This window comes from Lissotriton helveticus, chromosome 6 (assembly GCF_964261635.1).
Source record: "Lissotriton helveticus chromosome 6, aLisHel1.1, whole genome shotgun sequence".
NCBI lineage: Eukaryota > Metazoa > Chordata > Amphibia > Caudata > Salamandridae > Lissotriton > Lissotriton helveticus.
In genome coordinates, this window is record NC_136067.1 from 949,296,062 (window position 1) to 949,315,652 (window position 19,591).

At 42.0% G+C, this 19,591-nt stretch overlaps 1 protein-coding gene across 1 annotated transcript in view; it reads right to left on the reverse strand.

The window, feature by feature from the left end:
• ACTN2 (actinin alpha 2) overlaps positions 1-18,658 on the reverse strand; it is a 296,075-nt gene extending 277,417 nt beyond the window's left edge. The window contains exon 1 of the mRNA XM_078648602.1: positions 18,256-18,658. Within this exon, the coding sequence (XP_078504728.1) occupies positions 18,256-18,381 (126 nt within the window). The 5' untranslated portion in view covers positions 18,382-18,658. The remainder of the gene's footprint in view (positions 1-18,255) is intronic.
• Between the last annotated feature and the right edge of the window lie 933 nt (positions 18,659-19,591).

Here is a 19,591-nt window from a genome sequence, read left to right on the forward strand (position 1 = left end):
GTGGGTTATCAAGGTAAGGGTTCTCTGACACCCTCTGCTGACAGCGGTGTATGCTCCGGGGGCTGCCAAGGTGTACGCCTATTTGTCTTTTTGAGCTTGGTCAAGGGAAAGACATAGACACAGCCACAATAGGAGGCTTATCACTACTCTACTCAACTCTACAATATTTCACTCAACACCACTTTACCCTATGCCATTACACTCTATGCCACTCTAGGTAATTGCACTCAACCCTGCACCACTCCACTCTATGCCACTTCACTTTACTCTGAAATTGTTTTTATAAGCCACTGCACTCTACCCCACTCTACTCCACTCCTCTCTATGTCACTGCACTCTATATCACTCTACTCTTAACCACTGCACTCCACACCAATGCACTCTATACAACCACACTCTGTCACTGCACTCTACTCGGCATCACTGTTCTCAACACCACTGCTCTCCTCGCCACTCTACACCACTGCACTCTGGCACTCTGCTGTGCAACACTGAACTCTCCATCACTGTACTCTAAACCACTCTACTCTGCACCACTCCATTCTACACTAATCCACTCTACACCACTGCGCTCTATGCTACTGCACTTTACAGCACTATACTCTACTCTTCACCACTCTATGCCACTGCACTCTATGCCACTCAACTCTACTCTGCATCACTGCCCTCTGCATTACTCACCTCTACGCCACTACACTCTGCACCACCCTACGCCACTCTACGCCACTGTACTCCATGTCACTGCGTTCTATGCCACTGCACTCTATGCCACTCTACTCTACGTCACTCCACTCTGCACCACTCCTCTCTACTATGCACCACTCTAATCGACAGCACTGCATTCTATAGTTCTGCATTGTATGCTGCTGAATTAAATGCCACTGTCCTCAATGTCACTGCACTCTATGCCACTCAAAGCCTATGGCATTTTAGCAAGTTTGTGTGAAAATTGTGCCGTAAAATGCACTATTTCACCCCATTCTTTTCAATTTTTTCTTGGTCAGGAGAAAAGGCCTGGCTTTCTCGCTTTGCTCACTCATTACAATTCAGGGCTAATATTATGCCACTAAACTTTCAAAGATCAAGTCAGCACATTAATATATGTGGAATCTAAAAAACATATCTGTCTGTTTTGTGCTGTTATAGTAATGATGCAATTATTATGGAACTTAAGCAATGTCAATTACTGTGATATTAGTTAGGGTCATGTGACATACTTCTTGGAAAAAATCCGAGTCTAGGGTCCTATGATATCACGTCCTGTGATGTCATTAAGGTCGATAGGTACTCCGCTATCCCTCGTATTTTGGTGAATCGACACCCACACTGGCAAGCAGCTAAAGCTGTCACTGCCAGACCCAAAACGCAGGGGCATTAGGGTGGAGTTATGCAACAAGCACAAAGATTGGTGGCAGTCTGAAAAAGAATGCCAGCAAGTAAGTCAAATTATCCTGACAGTAAAACTAACAAGATAGGAAAAGGAAAAAAAAACAATAACATTTTGAAAACTGAACAAAACAATGAGAATGTCTTGTTCATTTAGATGTTCCCTGCTGACAGAATCGGTTATCAAACAGTGAACAAGTACATAGCATGATAGTAAAATAACATGCTGCATCGCTCGACATTTTACACTTACTGAGGGAGTTCAGATTAAGCAAGTAGATGACACTCCGTTCTAATGGTTACACATAAGTGGCTTTCTTGCTTTTGGAAAAACATTTAAATAAACGCACACATGCCCCTTTGTTTCAGCTCCTCGGCGACACAAAAGATGGGAATTAATGGCATGGCCCGAGGGCCAAGAGCAGCAACATCTGCCTTACACTCGGCCACGTTTTGTATATTCAAACCCCAACAATCGTAGTACTTTGTGAATTAAACAAAAACGTTGTTTACTTGGGGACATTGCATGGTCGGAACAAGACACAGTTTGGGCCGTAGGGGCACTGGAAACACTGCAGGCTATAAACACACAAACGCGTGTTTTTTCACTTCACAGACGACGAGCCAGATGTCTGACAATTCCTGGGGGAATAATGCAATGATGGATTCGCCTCTCCTTGCTGCTGCTGTGTGCTTGATTTAATTTTCAACAGTATTAGTCGGTAAGTTTATGGACTGGCTGAACCTGAAAATACTGGCTAGAATACTGACTTGTGACTATATTCGTGGAACAGACACCACCAGATATGGACAAAAGAAACTCAGTCAGTTTTGCCTTACCTAGGTTGATGTGTTAGTATTTTAATATTCATGTTATGTAACTTAATCTGACACACGTGTCACACCCAAGAAATATCTGCACGGCCATTGGAATCATGCGGCAAGGGGGGAGAAAATTATGCGTCAAGAAAAGGCGAGTTATGCAGCATAATGCAACACGTTTTGTGACAGTATTAACTCTATTTAGAATTTTCTACATCTTAACACTGTCTGAACAAAGGATTAATCTCATCAGCATCAGTTTAACACCTAAATAAAAGCAATCAGTAGCTGAAAGGAGCCCTGCCACTGCGCTGCAAATTATGTACAAGATGTTAGCTAATATGGCAAGTGCGTCAAATCCATACTGCAGAAAACACTTTGGCAGCAGAACTGTGTAATTCTAGTGGCCCTAAATGTTCATAATAATTTCAGGGAGAAAAAGATAGTTTGACTTTCTTCAATCTTGCAAAAAGACCTATATTTTACCTTTGCAACAAATGGGTGACATGAGGACTGCCTGGGCAGAACCATGATGGTAGTTTGCATACAGCAGGTATGCGATTAGATGCTCGGAAGGAGTGTGCTTGCAAAAATTCAAGAATAGTGAGGGGTAATAAAATGTAAACTCAAAGTTTATTATCAAAAGCAAGATAAGCCAACACGTGTTGCACTATGAAAATCGCTTCGCCAAAATCACATATTCGAATGATCTTCTCTTAATTCAAAAAATGCTTTCCCATATCACAGTGAAGAGCAATGTCCCCAAATAAAGAACCATTCAAGTAGAATAAAGTTGGTGCCTTGCTCAAAGTAGAAAAGTAACCGGCATAGCGCCACACCACGAACAGAATGTCATGAACTTGTAGCCTGCCTGGTGAGACAATATTAGGGTGCATGAGTTAGTAGAAAGACATTTTCAAGGAGGATTCCTTATGTGAGGCAAGTATTTTTCCCAGTACCTTCAAGGGTGTTTTTCTCTAGGGTCCTGCTTGGGAGGGTTGCATGGGATAATACTTGGGATACAATGAGAGCTGGAAAGTTGGGTATTAGGCCTACCCTGAGCTGTTGGATTATTTTCCCATGGAATCACCTGCTCATCGACCACTGTAATTGCAGTGGCGGCTCCTCCGCTAAGGTAGAGAAGTGACGCCCCACTGCATTTTTTGCACTGGAAAAATTAAATGATAATAACACTACGTTATCATTTTATTTTCCCTTTGTAATGTAGTTTTATGGGGTGGGGCGGGGCTTGGCTGTCATTACAGCCAGTAAGGGGAGAGATGGTGAGCACATAAGAGAGCATGACTGTTTGGTCGGCACTCTTGGGCCGGCCAAAACAGACCTGCGCGCTTTGCATGATCTTCACCAGGCTGCATTAAGCAGCCTGGTGAGGAGTATGTACAGACTCCCATTCTGTGTCTGAGCGCCGATCCGCGGCACTCAGACCAATCACAATGCTGCATTGCAGCATTGTGATTGGCTTTTGGGAGGGAACCTGTACTTCCTGCTTCAGAGAACGACGCAAGGCAGTGATCTGGCGGTCAGCAGCAAGGTACGTTTATTTTAATTTATGTTTCAATCTCCCCCCAAACCACCCTTGTTACTCGGTGGCAGCTGCCACTGTGTAATTGACTGAATGGCCTGAATGTATGTGGTAGGATGGATGGCGGTCAGAAGGTGATAGTAAGTCAGTTACCAGGCGACGTCGCCAATAGACAACCAGTCCTTAGGGTGAATCTAGGATCCTGGACAGTCCCCGACTTTTGTGCCCGTGGGTGCTGTCCCTTTAGAACACAAGAGTCAGCTGGTCAGATAATCAAGACACTATAGACCAAGGATTCCAGGCAGACCAATACTTTTGAATACCACCCTTGTCAGAGGTCAGGGAGGGTAGGTGACCAGATAACAGAACTATACTCACCCATAGCACCTGTCTACAATGTTGATTATGATTTCGGTAGGACATGGATAGAACTCTGCTACAAAAGTTTTTGGAACTATGAGATGGATAACCTAATGACAATAAAGAGGGCTAGAGAGGCATAGGCGTGGTTCCTACACTGCCTTTTTAGGATGACCAGATTTGAATCATGTATAACCATCCACCTGTTGGCAGTCCCACTGGCAGATTTGTTTTAGACCTAAGCAGGGCAACAGTGTCTTTGGTTAAGGTGATGTGGTGGTGGAAAGAATCCAGAATATCGCAGGACAGATGCTGTCAAAGATGTAGTCGAGTTTCTATGTGACCCAAGTAATGTAGAATTTTTGTAGTTGGTTGTATTGAGATGAGAATGTGTTTTTATTGATGTCTGATGTATGAAACGTACTTGATGGTAAACGTTTAGGGGATTAGGACACATGTAAACATCAAGTTCAGTGTGTATTAAAACATATTAGTCGAATGTTTCCCAGTGCTTCGGCCTTCTGCTCTAGGTGCAATTACCCAGCTGCAGACCTTAAACATATACTCTTGAAACGTCCAAAACTCCGCAAGTATTGGGAAGAGATCTTACAAACCTTGGAGGTGAATACTGGTTTACCAAGAGCAGGCACTTGAAAGGTCGGGCCCTAGGACTGTGCAAGTGGCTAAAGAAAGTCAAGACAGTTGCCTGCTTTCTTGGCCTTGCATTAGTTTTCGCAAAACAGACTATCACAATGCAATGGAAAAACACAATATCCCCTTCAAAACCATCCTGCCGTCACTCTCTGGCAGTATGAGGCGGAGGCTGTGGCCCTACACACAGGAGAAGCCAAGGGCCAACACCGACACCGATAGCCAACAACTGAGAAAAGCTGCTATCTAGACTAACTGATTCACATAATTAAAGTGACTTATCGCCCTGAATTCCTCACTCTTTCTATGTAACTATTTCCCCTTAAGCCTTTACCTCCCAACACTTCTCCTGCAATATAACAATTCAATGGTATGAAACCTCTTGACTTGGCGCTCCGTGCCCTTGTGCACTGAACTTTCCTCCCAGGGTCATGGTTCTCTCGGCAGCCACATTCTCTTGTCAAGACTTCCCTCCACCACCCCGCCCAATGATCGTTTGAAGAACTCACTCTTTACTCTTGATCACTAGCCGCTATACAGGTTCTGGATTCTACTTTCGCTTACCTTACCTTTTTCTGATCTTCTACAGCTTCCCCTTGTCTAAGCACATATTCTAGTTTGCCACTTCACACTGCACATTGTTCCTAAATTGTACCCATTATTACAGCCTGATGTATTGTTAACCGTGTGTACCTCTACATGATTAGTAGGCATTGCCCAATTTGTCTGTGTTTTGTATGATGTACTGCACGTTGTAACCAGAATTTTGCTAAAAGCAAAAACAGGTTTCTAAAATAAAAAGTGCAGCGAGTGTCCTGCTATGTAAACTGCAGTCAAAATAATTGAGAGATTCAGTGTGACAATGATTTCTGCTACCTGTTTGTTGTTTGGAATAACTAGAGAATGAAATCAGTCACAAGTATGATTTCGCTTGAGGGTACTTAGGTGGTCCTGGGCAGGCCTAGAATGTCCTCCTGCTAGATTTATGATAAACTCAGGTGACGATGAGTGAATTGCTGTGACAGCTGGAAAAATGGGTAATTGGGAGTTTGAAGAAGGAATAGTTTGAGTTAGGGATGTCTATCCAAGCCAATGACTCGAGCAGCACAGCTCCCATTCTGTATTTTGTTGAGAGTTTATAATTGGCAGAGGATGCCCAGAACTCCAGCTGCAAACCAAATTCCTGTCCACTCCTAGACTGAAGCATTTTCCTCCTCTAGCCTCATGATTTTCATTTGAATGTTTGGCCACAAAGTGTGGAAACGTTTTTCAAGTTTATATTTTGTGTATCAATAATGATGATTATTATACAATTTTTCACGTGCTTTTATATATATAGACCAAATTAACCTCATTGCAATTGAAACACACGTTCTATGATGTGTAGAAGTGCGTTTATTAAAGTGTTTTAGTTAGGTCACATAAAACGCCATTCTAGACAAACTAGATGACATCTCTGTCACTCACTCCTGCTCCCCGCACACATCCTCACCCCACAGGCTCCACAGCACACAAACCGAGGTCATATTAGGTTTATTTTCATTGTTGTATTGTTTTGCTCAACATTAACTTTCTATGGTGCAGATGTAATATTGCTACAAATATCTATGCCTTCCGTTCCTTCAATGGACCTGGTCACTAAGAGAAAGTCTGACAGTAAAATGTTTCATAGTTGTTCAAAACATTTTCGGATGACATTAGCATAGAGGGTGTTGAATAATTATTTAAAGTGTTGGGGTAGTGCCACTTATGCAAATATTAACCTTGATCCTAACCCTATCCCTGGGTCGTATCTCAAACCTTACTCTAACCCTAACATTAGCCCTAGCATACCCCTTCACTTAACACTTCCCATAACACTAACCACACTAACCCTAAACCCTATCCTTTAACCTAAGCCTAATGTTAACAATAACCTTAAATCTTACCCTAAAACAAATGTGAAGCCTATCCATACTCTATCCACCTCTCTTACCCTAATCCTCTTACCCTAGCTATCAATGTAGTGTTGTGTAGGTCATGGTATAATGAAATCAATGTCATGGTAAGTGTCAATGTAGTGATCTCTAAGCCATAGGCGCTGGAAATTGGGGTGAGGGTGAGCTGCAGCACCCATAAAATAAGCATGCTAGACGTCAGAAAGTGAATGATTAATAAAGATCCCTTTACATTTTGTTTTTATCTTGTCACAGAGGTCAAATGTTAGGCTCTGTCTTCTGACATATTGTTGCTTATTCTTTTAACATGAAGATTGGTGTTTACTTTTGTCTTTCTGACTGCAAAGTTAGATGATTTTATAACGGGAAATATATGACAATCTTGCTGAGCATGAAAATAAAAGCTGTAGAATGTTCATTTTCTAAACACACAACAAACTTGAACTGTATAAATAGTTCACAATATAGCGGCAGTTCGGAAAACACAACTGAAACATTTTTGTTTCACAATTTTGAAGTGTAATGGAAAATAATAGTTTAATAGGATCAAAATAAATCAAAACACTGAGTGATGCCAAAATGATAAATATTCCCTGCAACCTGATTTCCATACATTATCATTTGTGTGGTGTACAGTTTCATTAGCAAAACTATATGTCTGTGCAAATTAAGTGGGGTTTTCAATGGAAAATGCGCTGGTTGCAAATAGCAGTGCACTATCAAACCATGCTTTAGTAATATTTGCGAAAGTTTACTTTAAAATGCACCACAGGCTACATACCACACCCTTATCACTCTCCTGCTGAATGAGCATGGCTCATTTGTAACACAAAATTATTCCAGTACCAGTGGTCTAGGTAATGATATACTGAGGTAGTGTTGGTGTACCCTGGCCCTACCCTTGCCGAGTAGTGTGCCACTGTGCAATAAAAGTATATCAGCCTTCTACAAAAGTGTAAATACAGACCATAGAGAGTATAGTAGCCCCATTGAGAATTTAATGTGTTGCCCAATAAACATGAGTAAGGCCTCCTTTCAAGACCACATGCTGAGTGTTGAAGTGTGGAATACCTAATTAGAAGTGCTGGGACTAATGTGGTGGTGACATAAATGGATTCCTGAAGGAAACTTCACTTCAACAACCTCTTTGCTGCCTGATACCAAGAATCCTTCAGGCCCACCCGAAGCAACCTATTACTGCTCCCACACACAATGGTGAGTTACATGAGTGTTTTTTTTCTTTTCAACAGTGGTAGAAATGTAAAATTATTAAAAAGTGCATCATGTTTCACACATTTGTTAAAACAGACTGCTAAGTTGTCTCTAAATCCTGTCCATCTTTCACTAAAATCTCTGCCCCAATGTATGTAAAAGATGCACTTGCTACCTATTTTCCCAATGAATACTTGAAAGATACCTTTCTGTGACCCAGTAAAACTGTACTTAAATTCTAATCATTTTCGTCCTGAATTTCTGTGAAATTCTTCTTGGGGAAAAAACACTGTTCCCCTATGCAGTTTCGACCACTGTTATTGGCCCAAGGAGCTTAATATGCATCATCTCCTACTAATTTACTTAATGTCCTTTTTAAATCTCACAATACTTCACCATTTTTTTGATAAAAGTCTGTGAAATAACCCTGTCCTCTCCCTTAGAACCTTTTATGTTATTGTGGTCACTGACGATCATGCGCTCCAAAACATACAGTCATGTCGACAGGACTACCTCAACCCGAGGTCTGTCCTTCAACAAGCCGAAGAAAAGTTTCTCATGGGACTCTAATTTTATTGAGTATCCCAGGAAAAGAAGAAGATGCACAGGTCTGCTCCATGACTGTGAGTGACCAACCTTATGCCTCAGGAAGTCACCGTGAAGCATTAGAAATGAAAAATATAAAATAAAATGTGTGAACTTTTTAAGAGGAAAACATAACAAAATTAGGCAAGTCATTGAATATAAAAAAGATTGATGAGTGTACCCTGGAAAAGACATTTTCGCACTATTGTTACCTTCGATAAATGAAAGGCTATATTATCCTAGTTTTAAATCCTTTAAATGTTTTTCGAATATTTCTTAGGATTGGGAATCTATTACTTTTTTGAGATATGCAATTTTAGTTAGGAATGGAGATTCAGAGCTTAGTTTAATATGTCTTTCTGTGAATATATGATGTCCTCAGTTGGAGACTACGGGGCAGATGTATCAATATACCTATTTGCGATTCTCAAACAGCGATTTTTTTAGAATCGCTATTTGAGAATTGCAAAATGGTATGTATATAAAAAATTCATTTCTATGGGCCAGGAGGCCCATAGGAATTAATGTGAAGTTATTCTCAAATTGCGATTCGCAATTTGAGAATCGCAAATTGAGAATAATTTCAAGGGTGCAAGGGTGTCATAAGGACACCCTGATGCACCCCTGAAATGTACATGTGTGCGCATATGGCGCACATACATGCCCTAAGGGCATGTATGAGCGCCACATTGCACCTTCACAAACGCCAAAAAGTGCATTTGTGAAAGAAATCGCAAATTAGCACCAACTTGAAGTTGGTGGTAATTTGCGATTTCTTAAGGTGAATTCGCAAAACTTAAATGTTTCTTACATAGCATTTAAGAAATCGCTTTTTGCGATTCACTAAATGCTTGCGCAAAGTTCAGGAATCGCAAATTTTGCGATACCTTAATTTTGCAATGCCATTTCCTTCATACATCCCGTTTTCCTGATTTTTAGTCGCAAACGCTGCTTTTTTGCGAATCACAGCGTTTGCGACTAAAAATCCCGTTGATACATCTGCCCCTTCGGGCTTAATGTATATGTTGGCAGGAAGGGAGCTCCATTGCAATGGTGACGGAGTTCCCACCCCACCAACATAGTGGTCTACCCTCCAGATTTATTGCATTTTGAAAATAAAAACAGAAAACTGTTTTATTCTGTGCTCAATTTTGCTGACAAAGCTCTGGACCAAACAGGAAAATGCATTGACTGGAACTGCTGTGACACCGGTTCCTGGCAACAATGCTTATAAATTACCACTAGCTTAGTGGCCATTTATAAATCTCACAGGTGGTCACTCCACCAGGTAGACAGAGTAATTTACTCCATTGCCCTGGCAGAACAACGGGCCATCCGCCCAAATATAAATCAGGCCCTTAATCTATCAAGATAAAATCAAGTCCAAAAATATCATGAAATTAAACTGGAGAGTGCAGAGTATAGCAAGGACGCCCCTTTGCTGGGGCAGCTGTGCGCGGTACAAATAAAAATAACATAACATAACATAACAAGACTTGCATCGTGTATGCTCTGAAGAGTCTCAAGTCAAACCATCTTCATGAAGACGTTGTCATGGTTCACAAGGACTCATGAATTAATGAAAGTATGGCCCAGACACAGTATAGCAATGGTATCAGAATTTTGGATGATCCAGGCAGACGTAATCTTCTATCAATTTTTTTGTTTTTGTTAAAACATTGCTCTCGTTTTAATTACCGACCCCTGAATTTTCAGCTTTTCTGGAATTTGAGATGATTACACAATTATCTTTCAAGATTTGGGATAAAGATGGATTGACACTATTCAATAGGAAGGAATGCGTAGAAGAGGTCTCAGAGGGAAAATTTAAATTAATTTTTCAAGAATTGTGTTATATTGTAATTGCATTTATATAGCGCTTACTACCACCGGGGAGGTGCTAAAGCACTTTTTGAATAGTTATATCTTCTAGCATCCTGAAATAGCAGATATTTAGTTATATTTTTGTGAGCAGATTCTGCTGGAAGCTATAGTGCAGCCAGCTCTAAATTACACCATTAAACAAAGTCCAAGCGTTAGAAGACAGCGGGTTGCCAGTGGTTCCAATCACAGACGTCAGCCGCTGGTGCTGTAAAACTGCAACAGCACCACACAGGCCTGCTAGCCCAGGCCTCAACATTAAAAGGCAAAATGTGCTGCACCTGTCATGAAAACTCAAGCCTTCCTTTCTCCCACAGGCTTAGTGAGCTCCCATAATAACAAACAAGAATGTTTCATGGCAAGACTTCAAAAAAGCATAAGTCCCTTCATGACATAAGCTATCTAAAAACAGTGCCCTAAGCACTCAATTATTTAGCGGGCTCTTTACTGAAGGTGACACCCACGGGCTAGGTACCACAGTGTGTCTTGGCACAAGTGGCTTTCATTTCGCAGCCCTGGGCGTGAAATCCAATTCAGGGGGAAGTGACGAGTTTGGTGGTGTCATACTGCTTGCCCAAAAATATATGCTAGCAGGACTGGCCGCATAGTCGAGTCATAGCATGTGAAGTTAATTTAGGCCAGGGTTGGAGACGTGCTGATCGAAACGTATTTTATATTTGTGTTTGTGTTTCTATTTATTCAGTCATTCATTTGAAGAAAAAAGCAAGAGTAGTTTGGTTTAAAAAAATGGTGTACATAGCAACAAGCTTTGTGGCACATAGCACACAAAAGCAGTTTGGAGGCTAACATCTACAACATAATTTTAATGGTGATGAGAGGTAAGTGGTGATGCCTAAAACTGTATTACAAGACATTCCATACATTAATATATCCTACAATATGTCTATGTGGTACACGGCTGAGGTAATGGGTGAACGAAAGATGGCAGGCGATGAAGAATTAGTTGATCACTTCTTGTTTGAACATGTGGGTTTTTAAAGCAGATTTGCAGTAGTAAGTCGAGAACCACATTGGTTACCCTCTTGAACAACAATCTACACTGAGCATAAGTGGACTGTAAGACTCACTTTCAATATGCACTAAATTAAGCATATCGGCACGTTCAGATGCGTACCCAACCCTGATCAAATAAAATATAAACACAAATACATTGCAATACACAAGTGCACAGAGTTCTTCAAAAGTAGTCTGCACAGAATCAGAATTGTAGGTCATGGATTCTATGCTGAAGCCACTTGGAGCAGGTGAAGCATAAAGACCGAATGCAATGTCCCTTATTTAGTATCTATTTTGCAGGTCGGCTCCTTAGTAAATGAACTGCAGAGCAGATGGTGACACAACAAGCCTACCACAATCCATTTGCACTTTCTATGCAACATTATTTCCTCCGTTTCCTGGCGTGAGACAAATTTGCCTGCCTGAACTTTGTTTCTCTTGATAAGACTGCCCCACTTCGATTTGCATTCCAAGTGGGGCTTTACTTAAAGATGCACTCAAGAATTCGCCAGCACAATGAAATTTGAGGCCCACATGTGGACACCTGCATTGTTTTGCTGTTACTGAACAGGGTGTGATATCTTCTGCAACCGAAATTTTGGGCAGGAGGTTCTAATAAGATTCTCCTCATGTAGACATCTGATATATAATTTGTCCCAGATTATATACTGCGTGCGCTCCACTTGCCCATCTGAGAGTGTGTGTATTATTAAGACCACACTTGTTGGCCTTAAAATGCACCATGGCCACAAGGAACGGTGGCAGGAGTTAGAGGAATCAGGTAGGAAAGGTAGAGATCAAGTTCTACATTCCTCTTACATGTGTCTCTTCTCTCCCTGTTAAAGACGGGGAACCACTGCTCTTTATCCTATACCACCCAGGACCAGTCCTTAACAAGAAAATACTAGGGGCCATCTAGGATGCCACAGTAGCCTACTGCCAAATTTCCAGTTCAATCATCAATTATGGAACCACTGAAATGGAAGGGGTGTGGCTTGACAGCATTGTGCCTAATATGCATAAAAACCTCTCACCCGTCTTTGTGCCTGGACGGACCACAACAATCTGAATTTAAAGACAGGTGGTTGCTGTCTATAACATGGTCAATAAATATTTAGATCAGGAGTCCACGCGGTTATCCAAACTATTGATGCATATATAGCCATGCACAACTTTGCATGATAGGTCCCTAAGTTTCTACATTCTAGGAATGCAGTATGCTAAAGCGGTGGTGATTATTTTCAAGCGGAGGATTTTTGGACCAAGGGCAGGCCCTCTGTAAGTGGTGTGCTCCGTAACACCTACTATGCTCAACTGGTTCCGATGATCTCAGTGGTAACCACTAAAAAAACAGGCCTTTGCACCATGCTGGAACTGGACACTTGCAAAGGATAGCTTGTGGTGCTCAGATGGTGCTTTGGTAAACTGTATGAGAATACATAGGAAACTCCTTGAATCAAGCCTGTGGCAAATCGAATGACGGTCGTAAACAAATTCTGCATCTGAAAATTTCAGTCGGGTTTTGAGTAGATCTCCCTGGAGGCTTAGAGGTGCAAGCAATATTCATTGGCTGCAGAGGTCCAAAGGCGGCAGATATTTGCTGCCTGCCTTTAGTATGGAAACGATACAGTGAGTTTCTACTAATGCGGCCATCAAGGGAAGAAAAGTTAGGCTACATAATAAAGAATGCAAATGACACCTGCCACTGCCCAATACAGCTGTTTATTGGCTACTCAGAATGACAAGAGCTACCGGTGTCAGATTGAGAGAGCTAAAGTAGGACACAGGCAGGCATAGAGACAATCTGTACTTTAGATCCGGTACAATCTGCACCACGCTTGCACTGCGTAGACTCTTCCTTGATGCACAACTGGAATGGTGTCTTCTGTGCCAAAGAGCAACAACAGGCCTTCCCTGCCACCAACGGAGGGTCACCCTTCTACTGGGAGTTCCCATGAATGAGGATGAAGCACACATACCCTATATCACACGGGGTTCTCCACATCAACCTCTTTGAGCAGAATTCATAGAGCAACCTCATCAAGCCATCCTGAAAGCATCAGTCATTATCACTGGAACGTGTCATGTTATGAAGTGAGCAGCACTGTTCTTTTTAGGAAGATATTCATGAGGAAGCCTCAAAATGCATGCAATCTCCATGGTCAAGTTTAAGGCTGGCACCAAAAAACACAACTTTAATGCATAGCACAACAGTTGTGTGAGGAAGAATGCAATTGTTACAGCTGGAGATGTTTTGACTCAATCAATGACCACGATTCACAGATTTAGCCGAAGTGTCATGAAGTGTTACAGATCATATAGGAAACGGCTGTTTCTTACATTATTTGTTCTACTGATGATATATCTCAACTTGAATAAAGATAATCACTTTATGTGAACACTTCATGAGACTTCAGTCGATGAATCGTGTTGAGTCTGTCGAAAGACGTCCAACAGGACTGTGTGGACTTGAAATTCACCAATGGGGTTAGATTCAGGAGGTGAATTTGCCAGCCATTAGTTCCTTACCCAAGACTGCCATTGTTGCCCATTTCTATTCCTTTTAAATATATAAATTAATTTGCTGTGAGAAATTTAAAAGGCACACGTCCAAAACCCAATGAACAGGCCTTTATTCACATGTACTTTTGTGTAGGCAATTTCTCTCTCCCTCATTTTTAGGGATAAAAATGTATATTTTCACCAGCCCTTTTCATCCATTGGTCTGGTGTTCTGATCTAATATTTTTCTTCCACCCACGACAGCATTTTGAATAGGGCACAAGCAGCACATTTGCACACAAAATAGTTCCCTTCAGTGCCAGAGACTACTTTGGCAATCTGTGCTCTTTGAGACCAAAAATATTATTGCTTTCCGCCAATGTCTTTTTTTGCCAAGACAACTCCCCCAAAAATAAAGTTATACAAAATCGAGGGCAAGACAAAACAAGTATTGACATTGCCAAAAGGCTGGCAGCTAAAGCTATACATTACTTTGTCAATGCTTGTTTAAGCTTTCATTCGGAAAGAATGATTAATAGTGCATTTGCAAGTGAAAGTGTGTGTTCTGTTACATAATCTGGCCACCTAGTGCATGAATTAGGCACTGACCACAGCGAATAAATGCTTATGTTCCGCGTTACAAAATGGAATATAAAGTACGCACGTCTTCCCATAAAACCAAATGTTGTTTCTTTAGAGCAATTGAAGAAAAAACACTGTGCATCTGCGCAGTAAAAGCAGATACAAGCGATGATGCTTGCTTCAACTCATAGGGCCTGCATACACCCTTGACTTCTCAGGGCCCCTCCACCAAAGGCTCTATCTTGATCCGTCTAGTTCACGTATTATTCGCACAAATGCTTCTGGGAGGGTGGCTCGGCTTATATAGTTAAAGTAGATTTTCTTGTGCCACTAAAATTGAGGAAAGGTTTGTGGAAGGGTGTCATGTCATGTGGTATCTCCTCATCTTAATGAGACCCATATTTGCACTGCTCACGCATGTACAAAATAGACAGCTCTTGTTGGTAGTGTTTGAGGCATAGATAAGGACACAATATTACTCTGTGCACCAATGTCCTCTGCGCAGGATTTAGAATAATACGTGTAACCTTTCTTTATTCAGGTTACCAGGCTGCTTGGCAAAGATTGGAACTTTAGCCCCTTTCTGTTTCTAGTGTTGGAAATGTTTTACTCAAGAAGTCTTTACACTTGGGAACATCGGCATCTATTATTAGAAAAAAAATGTGCCTCCTCTGGGTAAGTTAACTTCTACAAGTTGGACTAGGTTTTTCCATACTAGTTGTGGCAGGAATTACCCCAATTCCTGAGTTAGACCATCCTAGAAAGGTGTACTATATTGAGTGTGTTATTTATAATAATAATAATAATTGCAGGAGTGTGCAGTGTTTCTTAGGAGCATGCCACTGGCACTTCTGCATGCCCTGCTTGTCCAATATCAAGGCTACAAGTCTTGATTCTACTCTTTCTTTTTAACAATACCCTAAATTACCCGTCACTTTCACTGACTCTTGCTGGATTTTTTTGCCCTGATTTCCCCCTTTTTCACTATTGTACTTTTTCCTTCCTCCTCCTTTCTACCTTTTTTACTATTTTCTCTATTGCTCAGGGTCAGTCTGATGATAAGAAAATAAGTTCAGATCTGCAAAAATGAGGACCTACTCCTAAAACAAATTAAGCTCTGCCATTATCACAAGTACCAACCCGCTATTCCATTCAAGTTTGAGTTGCCCAATTTGACCATTAGTTCTGCTGTGGCGTTTAGGGTTTTCCTGCATTTTCTGAACTTTACAAAGAATTCCACACTAGGCAAGATGTCTCTCGGTTAAATAAAAACCAGGAGCTATAATTACATTGCAGTCCTACAGTCGTCGTCATCGGGTACCAGCAAGTGTTGACAGATCTCATACTCTGAGTATCACTGAAATGGCAGCAGTCAAGTGTGGGCAGCCCACAATAGAAACAGCGGCACTTTATCTCGTTGTGTTCCAGCAGATTGTCTCAGAGAGCTTCTACGCTATCCTCACACTGCCAGCCAAGTCTGCCCTGAGATCCCTGCGCCCGGTGTTGTGTTACTGGCTGGGTGTCAGCAAGGCAGACGCACAACAGCTATGTCCTCCCTGCCCTGCCAGCCTTACCTGCCCTCACCCCTACCCCCGCACAAGGTCCTACGCATTTGGTGTTGAAGAATGCACCATGTGTATGTTCAGCCCTGCAGTTGTCTGGCTACCCCAGACAGATTATGTGCCCCCTCCATGGCAACTAAATCCTACCCAACTTGGCAGCCAAGAAATGGGAATGCAGCACTCCCGCTGGGAAGCTATTTTTGAACAACTGTGTCACCGTAACATTTTAAAACAATGTTCAGGGTGCACAATACGAGCCAAGCATGAAATCCTGGAGGCATTTTTTGAAGGCCATTAGTTTCCATGAACGGAGTATTGTGCATGGCTAGGAAAAAACAATTGCAAAGCAATAGCACGTTAAAAAAAAATATATATACATATCCACCAAAGTAATGTGAAATAGAGTAGATAATGAAAGTTTACACGCCTCATGGCACAATGACACCCTAAGGATGAATGGTATTTAGAAGATCAGAGCATAACCTACTTTTTAGTGTACATATAGGACTAACAGGTGTGTCCCATAAATTCTGTATCAGTGATAAAGACTTCACTTTAAAAGACCACGGTGATAGTACTTAAACTAGTATTCCTATTGAACAGAATGAATGCTATAACCCTGTGATGGGTTTCTATGATTGATATTGGTCGGCCCCATCCATCTGGATGAACATCTTGTCAGAGAGAAGCCTGATTGGAAGGATGCAAACCCTCCAGACAATATGGGCTCATGATTGGGACAACACAAGTATGTGTGTGTTTTATGTGTGTGTGTGCGTAAATATATATATATATATATACACACACACACACACACACCTTCTACTTTCTTTACCACTAAAAGTGAACTGTTACCAGTGTGCCCATGCCCACATTGTCAAATCAGATAATTCCATAAGATTTTTCAAGTTTTGGGTAAGTGATTTTATTCAGCGGTAAATGTTAAGATTTGTTGCATGTTTTCAGGAGTTCCAATTCATATATAACTGAACAGCACAGAGGGAGACCGTGTTGTATACAAAACCGCACAGCACGTCAACTAGGATGGGCATCCAGTCATGCAAGTTACAAAGTTAGGTTATTATTAATTAGACCAGGGCATTAAATGGGATGAAAAAATTGGAGGGGGGGAGGTCTCTCAAAGGGGCGTGGTCGATATAATTTTAGGCATGGCTTAATAACACTTAACCTAAAAATCTTTGCTGAGCATAGTGTGCCAGCCGATTGGTATTTTGCTGCTTCTGTCATTGAATCCAGACATATAATACTACAAGTAATAGTACACCTATAACAAGCCAGGACTATTGGCTTTGCCAGTGGTTGTTCGTTGCAAAAGATAAATAAGCAACAACTATGGTTTCGTTGTTCATAATATTGAAAATGCCTCAGTTCGGAAATGTTGAGACTGTGGAAGAACTATAACGAGTATCTTTGAAGTTACATCAAAGGCAGTGAAGAGTGGTACTGCTGCCAAGTTAAAATGCACTTTTCACCCTGAGGGTGAGGGCAAAAATGGAGAGCATGAGAGGGACCCGTCTCAGCATTTGCTTTATAGAACTGCAGGACCCGGACACTTAAAGCCCTGAATGAGACCACACCTTCAACAGCTTTATTTTTGTCAAAGCAATGGGTTCAGCATCATCACAGCAGTTTCAAAAGCAGTGAGCACACGAAAAGACTTCCAGATTCCAGTTGTTTTCTTTTGTTCAGAGTTGTTCTTAATTAAATTTTCCATTAAATTTCAAAGCACCATAGCCGACGCGTTTCGTCTCACATAGAGACTTCTTCAGGGCTCAATAAGGTCACAATACGCTTTCAAAGCTGATAATTGTTTCAGCAAACTTTCATAGGTCCAACGTTCAAAAGAGTTTTATACAATATACTTGTTTCCATTATTGCGGCTTGGTAACCGGCGGCGTGTACGTGCGTCTGTTTCTCGGTTGGAAAAAGAAAGCTTTATAGAACTGCAGGACCCGGTCATTTAAAGCCCTGAAGTAGATCACACCTTCAACAGCTTTATTTTTATCATCGCTGCATACATACCATTTTTTGTTGCCAATATGTGAATTCATAGCAATTACGATATCAAAAAGGGTGTTTTCTTAAAACTGTATAAAACGGTATAACTCTGTAGATTCCCACCTGCCCTGAACGCTAGAGGCGCTCCATCATTAGCAGGAACCCTCTCTTGCAGACGGCGCATGCGCGGAGCTCACCTTCCTCTGTTGCTTCTCCCAGGCCGGGTCCAGGAGCATGTCCCTGTCCCACTCATCCTCTTGAAGCATGTACTCCTCCTCGTCGTACACATAGTTGTACTGCGCGTTCATCTCTATTTGGTTCATGTTGCCGCAGCCCGGTGCACCTGCGGTACCGCTCTCTCTGTGAGCTGCTGTTTTCTGCCCTGGCGGTGAGTGTCTGAAGAGATACGCAGTTTCTTTCTGTGGGACAGGCGGCCGTGACGTGCGCGCGCGCTTCTCCTCACTGGGTGGCCTGCAGGTGAGAGAGTCGCACCTGTACTGCTGCGTTGATTGCGCGCGCGCCTTTTTGTGTGACCTCTGCTCTCGCCCGCTCCCTCCTGGACGCGCCGGTGGCTGATTCCGCCAGAGAAGCTCCGACTCGGGCCGGCAGCTGCCTATTATCCCCCGGGGTCATGTGACTGGCATGGCACGCTTCTCCGGGATTAATCGTGGCAGGCTCTTTTCAAAGCCTGGACAAAGCGAGAACACCCGGCCCTCGCCAGCACCTTCCCCTCCCAGAAGTTATTTTTGAACGCATGTATCACTTGAGCATTTTAAAACAATGTGCAGGCCGCACAATGCATGGCTCCAAAGCCCGAAGACATGCGTTCACTGGCTGTTAGTTTTCCACTGCAGGAACTTCTAGCCAGACTGGAAATAAAAGTTCAAAGACTCAAATACAGATTATTAAGCTGCCATATGGTGCTCTCCGAGAGAAGCCTGGATGCCTGGCGCTTAGGTTAGAGGTTGCAACTGGGTTCTTCTCTTTTCCAACACCTTATCTGCGAATTCACCACCTATTTTGCTGGAGATTTTCTGAAAAATTGGAGTAATCTTGCAAAGTTGTCACCAGGGTTGTTTTGAAGAGATTCGTTTTGACCCTTGCTGGAACCTTCACTGGTCAATAGAAATTCAGGTATCTCGTAAGAGATCATTGCACCCCTCAGTACTTCTTATGTTCATCTTTGTCAGGAGTAGTACAAGGAATGAACAAGAGAGGTCTAAGGACCCCCTTGGAGCTTTTGGGTCGTGGCATAGCATGTGTTCCTGTAAAGTTAGGGTGATGATCTTGGACAGCTGGACCCAAACCAGTAAGGCCACGCATCTCAAATAGACAGAACACACTGCAAAATGGGTTCCCATATACCAAGCAGACATATTGAAATAATACTTCCTGGGAAAACCAATGCCCTAGTTCACGTGCAGACTCTTACATTAACAGCAATTCGATAGGACAGGAGGGTTTCCTGAACTAGAAAAAGGAACCTTTATATCTACTAGTATTTAATTTCTCAGAGAGCAGAGAACAGTTGTT